General features: G+C 37.9%; 1 protein-coding gene across 1 annotated transcript in view; it reads right to left on the bottom strand.

Moving 5' to 3' along the window:
- Nucleotides 1–4,671: 4,671 nt before the first annotated feature.
- The window catches only part of LOC138579885 (indolethylamine N-methyltransferase-like), a 45,974-nt gene continuing 44,519 nt past the window's right edge, over nucleotides 4,672–6,126 (bottom strand). The window contains exon 3 of the mRNA XM_069650110.1: nucleotides 4,672–4,937. Coding sequence (XP_069506211.1) covers nucleotides 4,757–4,937 — 181 coding nt within the window. The 3' untranslated portion in view covers nucleotides 4,672–4,756. The remainder of the gene's footprint in view (nucleotides 4,938–6,126) is intronic.

The following is a 6,126-nucleotide window of genomic DNA, read 5'->3' as shown; positions in this document are numbered from 1 at the left end:
ACACAATCGCCCTCACCTCCACACCGGAAGCGGGCCACAGCTGCATGACACAGCTCGGAGCCCACCGTCACTACACCTATCGGCACCGAGGTTGCGTGTGCCAGGTCCCTCTGGTAATCAGGCCATGACCTGGCCTTTAATCCAGTGCATCCACATAGCGTAAGGAATATTTAACTTTATTTGATGTTGTCAATGCAATAAATGTATCCCTTAAAGGTTTTCCATGTCTCATAAAAGAAGGACGTACATGTTTCTACATTTTAATGCATTCAACATTTTTGAAACTCTGGGTATATGACCTAAAGACCTAAATGAATTGCACACCTGCTGAATCTTTAATTTTACTAATGTGTGTGGGCTATCTGCGTCATGCACCATCTACTGATAGATTATAATGCTCTGAATGACAAAAACTGTTGTTTTTATGTATATCTGTCGACTGGACAAGACTGATCAACCTACACAAAGAACAATTGTGGTCCAGAATTATGAAGGGAAGCCATTTTAAGATGACATCAGCTACTGATTGATTCTGCTAATGTATTGAAATACTATAGGGAATGATTATTGAGTTTGAAGTAAATTATGCTGTGACTTGTTTTTAAAATTGTTTTTAAATTGTATACAGGTGTGTGCAAACCAAATAATGTAATAAAAAAGACAACCCACAATTAATGGTATATATATATATACACATATATATATATATATATATATGTATATAGTATATATATATATATATATATTTGTTTTAACAAGTGTCATATGGTTAAAATTAAACCTCATACACTAGTTTATAAAAGTATTAGTATATAAAATAGAAAAAAAGCTATTTATATATCACATTTCATTTAATTTCTTGCAAAATCTATTACAAGCATCCTGATTCATAAATGTTCTTTCCAGCGTGATGGTTCATATGTCCAAAGTGTACCACTGCCACTAATAATCCAAGTTGATGTCTATACATGCATGGTGCCCAGAAGGAGTCAAATGTTAAAAAATACACATTATGAACACATTTGCCTAAACGGTTAATTCTGTCATTGATGGAACAGATGTTGCAATGCTTCCAGCAAATTTCCAGAAGTGCATAGTCAGCATGGAGGTTCACATTTTGCCATGCCTATCCTTGGCACCATATTCTAAGGTTTCAAATCAGTTTCATCTAAATTTTGCACGTCATACGGCTCTGCGTAGGAAGAAATGAATGTATTTTTGGATAGTGCCGTAGCCGTTCTTGAAGCCTGATTTGGATTAAGACAAGTTATTAATCCAAAACCACTATTTTCCTTTGAGTTTAGAATGTTTATATATTACTGTCCAAAGCATTTTCTCAATCACAGACAAATTCAATGTTTTTGAGAAAGGAATCATTAATTTCACTGTAGGCTCTTAGGTGTCAAGATTAATACTGCAGAATAGGCATTTTTATTACATGATAAATGTCCCCTTTTGGAGCCTGCATGATTTTAATAAAGCTAACTCCACTCCTGGTAATAAATATTGTACTTAGGGCTGACAGTCCCAACTCGATGAGTAATAAGGGCGTGGGTGTATTTTTGGGAAAACTGTGTGCCGAGTGCCACATTTCACTTTTGAATTTATTCCAAGGAAACACCCACATTAGTAGTACGCACCTCAAGCTCATATGCAGTTGCAGAGATTATTTGTTTGCTTATATGGTGTGATAGGAAGTTACAAATAGCGTCCGATCTTGCGTCCGATCTTGCGAGCTAATCTTCAGAGGAAGGCACCCAATACCAGGGCTTTTTTTTGTCTTGTAGCCAGCAGTTTTCGATTTGACCTGGTGGAATGTATGTCCAGTCCTTAAGTATTTTTCCTCATGGACTACTTCTTGTCACTGGTTGGTTAGAAACCAAACCTGTTTAGTGGTGTTTTGAATTTCATTATTTTATATTTATTGAAATTCATTATCAGGTGATTTTTCTTTGCAAGAAGAGCTATGGTATCCAATCCCTGTTGAAGGCCAATTTGGGTATGTTCACATATGATGATGTCATCTGCATATGATAAAAAGTCGAAAGGAAGTTCTTCCAATTTAGGGGGAAAAGTGTGAGCTCCTTGTAAATTGGTCTACAGATCTGCCAAATAGATTTTAAAACGCATAAATCAGAGGCGTTGCTGGGGGGGGGGCTGAGGGGGCTATAGCCCCGGATCTTTTGGTTGTAGCCCCGGATAAAAGCTCAGGAGCTACAACCAAAAGGATAGCTAGCCCCGGGTCCCGACAGTCCCGACTTTATCATAGCCCCGGATCTTTTCCAGACCTAGCAACACCCCTGGCATAAATGTCAACACACACCCTTGTTCTAATTCACTTATAGGGACCTTCAACACAATTCAGCCCAGTAAACGCAAGGCCCCTCTCTTGTAATTTAAAATTGGGTCATTTACAACAAACTGTATCGAATGTTCTATGAAAATCAATTAATGACATAAACAAAGGAGGTCTTCCCTTGTAGAAGGTATCCCTGGCCAGTGTCTTTAGAAACACTTCCGTCTGAAACCTTCTTGTGCCTCTCTTAAGATTGCACAATTCATCACACATGCCTTCAATTTACACAACAGCATATTATAAAATACTTTACCCAGTGAATCCAGAAGTGCAATCAGGTGAAATATTAATAGAACCGGTATTTTCCCCCTTTTAAAGATGGGAATACTGATTGCTTCTGTCCACGAGATAGGTTTCTATCATTTTTAATCAAAGAGGGGTTAAGCACAATCCAACCATTTTTTGGCCTGTTGAACAGATGTAATATTCACCTAGCCATACAGATTGGACGCTCAATATTTACTTAAAGATTGAAGTGCCAATAAGACTTGCATATGGTCAAAAGTCCTAATTGAAAATTGCCTATTAGTTTCTTTCATTATGGTTCTATTTTGCTTACAGTCTAAGAGCAAAAAGTTATTTATTTTGTAATCAGACCAGGCTGCTTCCAAGATTGGCATTAATTGTCTAGACTGCTCATGACCATCTAGTTTGTTCATAACATTCTAAAAGGCCTGTGAATCATTCTTCATAATAATATGCATCATGTATGAACATCACCTCTGATTTCTGTTATTTTTATAGAAGCGTAGCCAGTTTCTGGTATGAGATTGATATGTTTTTTTCCTCATCATACACTCATCCTATTTAAGTAGCCTCACCTTAAGTTCTCTCAAGTCTTTTCTAAGTTGTTTCTTTTGGCATTTCATTCTTGGATCACAATTTGTATGATGTTCAGCATAGATTACTTTTACTGTTTGCGTGTTGAGCAAAAAAACATGGAGTCGACATATAGATTTTTTAAATGTGTGTATTGCTGGATTGCAGTCTCTATCAGGAGACTTCAGGGAAAGATAATTGATGTATTTAGAGAAAGCCATTACATTTCTATTCGGCCAGGAGTCTACACTCCATTGTAATCCTGTAAATGTTGATTTATCTTTAGTCCAAGATAAATCGATGCCATAACCAATCTTAAATAGGCGTGATCACTGTAAAGATTCTTTTGTCAGTGAATTAAAACTGTCAAGTTGTGAAACTGAAACAAAAAAAAAATCAATTTTAGATTTAGAGGAATTGTCGCATCTTGTACATTTCCTATGAATGTCTGCCTGAATTCTGCCATTCAGCATCCCCATGTTCCAGGTGGTGACCTTTTTTATCCATAAGACGCCCTGGTGATTTCCTCATGCTTGTAACTAAGGCAACCATCATTTGGATTCTTGCCAGGGCATCAAGCATTCAGATCCCCCATAATTATCAAAGAACTGGGTGCCATTGCTCTACATGTTTCTAATATGAAGTTTAGCATGTTCATTCATTTCTCTTGTTGCCCTGACTTTATAGGGGAATAGAAACTGACAAGTAGTCCAAGGGGTCTTTTTTATTTTTGCCTCCTTAGCTTGAATGGCTACAGGAATGAATCAATAATATGCACAGGATACAGTGAAAATATGTGTGAAAGTAATGGAGGCATCATGTAACATGTAGAAAGTACATGCACTGAGTGCTTCAGGTAAGGGGCACATAAATACAAGCACACAATGTTATTATTAACTCACAGTTCTATTGTAAAATGCAGGCAACATTTTTAAACAGAAATACATGTTACTTTGTAGCATATGGATGCTATTGATGTAACTTTTAAAAATTGATAGTATTTGTTGTGAGATTAGATAGATACTTAGTTGGACTCGGGCAGAAATCCTTTTTCTAGAAAACTGTTAGATGCAGGCTACACTTGCAATAACAAGATATGTTCAAACTAACAACAAAATCTGACTTTACAAATAGTATTATTGTCCTTGAAAGAATTGGCAGAAATGAGCATACTTTGAAGTTGTGGGATTTGAGAAGAATAATCAGAAAACAAAACAATACCTATACATATTAAAATTAGAATGTGTCAAAACAAAGGGCAGAAGCTTAATCACCACAAATAAGGAATCTAGTACTTTGCATTTCTTGTGTCATTCTCTAATTAGTGGAGATGTTGCTCTTTGCGCGCCACCGTGATCAGAACAGCAGTATAATCTGTGGTCTCAAACATTTCTCGGTCAATTCTTGGAATCTTCACTTGCTTTTCAATGACGTAGCCTGTTTTGCTAAGAGCTTCACCCACAAATTCCCCATCTACACATATATGGGGGAACTTGCACGTGCCGACCATGAAATACGTACACTCAAGGGTTTCAACCAGTAAGAGATAACCCCCTGTCTTTAGAAGAGAAGAGATATTTTTTAATGCACATAAGTACGCACTTTTTTTTCAAGGTAAAAGCACCCCAAATGATGCATCGAAAACAGACAGTCAACCAGCGGCAAAGTTAATGGGGCTAAAGGGTTGCTTTTCGTTAAATCAATCTGTAGAATTTGTTTGATGGCTCTTCTTAAAGTCTCTTGCTTCTCCATCCACTTTTCCCTAAAACAAAGGCATTAACAAATTGTTAATCATGTCTCCGTTTAACATTTCTTTCCATTTCCTTCATTGCTTTTCAGTCATGCAAACACGTTATTAAAATTGATAACATCTGTACTGTATGTATAGCCTAATTGCCAAGTGGTTTTAACCCTGCAATCATCTTCGTTAATGCTCTCTTTGTATTTATTTCATCTGGTTTCTATTTATAGTTTACTAGGATAATTGGTTGTATTGCAGTTGGGCCACAAGGACCTGCAGCAATGTTAGTGATTGATGTGGTTTGCTTCTCATGATGTGCAGGTAAACTGTGGGAATCTTTCATTGTTGTACACTGCGACTGAGTCACATTTAGTGGACTGTGGGAGATGCCGGTCACTCTGAGCCAGGAGGAATACTACAACTCCTGGAGATAGCATATGTGGGGTGGGGTGCCTAAGAGTCCACCAAACCTCCCCTAAATCCTTGTAGCAGGTATCTCTGAAACACCTTGTCATGGGAACCTGTCTCATTTTACAGCAACAGAAGACAGATTATATCTGTAGCACAACAGGATTCCACACATGGGAGCCTCATCAGATATCTGATGTCAGAAATCAGAGGTTCTTGGAACAGCTGTGTGGGTGATTGCACAGGTGGCTTTACAGAGGTATTCACTGTTTAATACAGTCCAAGAGCCCACGTGAAGAGTGAGATGACTTCTCACACAGAGATTTGTGCTTTGGGGAAGGATCAGGGACAGGACAACAGAGAGGAGCAGTGGCTTGCAAACAACCGGAAACAAGCAAGAAATGTACATACATAACCCAAGACTTCATATCAAAGGAACAATCCAGCCGCAGGGCTGAGGAACCAATTTGCAGAGCTTCCCAGCTGCCATGTTATCCATGCCTGATTTTAAATGACACACAGATATCTTAAACTACAGACTCACAGAGCACAAACCAATCATGCTATTTCTGAACATAAGAAAACAAGAGATGCACAACACAAGGAACTGATAAGTGGGGAAGAGGAAACACATGGGAATGAGTGGAACCGTAAAGCTGATAACATAGAAATAAGGGAAAGGGGCTAGTGAATCATACACCTTATTTAGAAATGTAAGTCAGTCGAAACAGAAAAGGATGCACAAGAAATCCATCACTGAGGGTGTTAGGGTGGTGTTGCAGAGACTTGGGGTTTTTTCCTT

The sequence above is a fragment of the Ambystoma mexicanum genome, chromosome 3p, assembly GCF_040938575.1.
Source record: "Ambystoma mexicanum isolate Mex_15411 chromosome 3p, UKY_AmexF1_1, whole genome shotgun sequence".
In the NCBI taxonomy this organism is placed as follows: domain Eukaryota; kingdom Metazoa; phylum Chordata; class Amphibia; order Caudata; family Ambystomatidae; genus Ambystoma; species Ambystoma mexicanum.
This window is presented reverse-complemented; position numbering and strand designations above follow the sequence as displayed.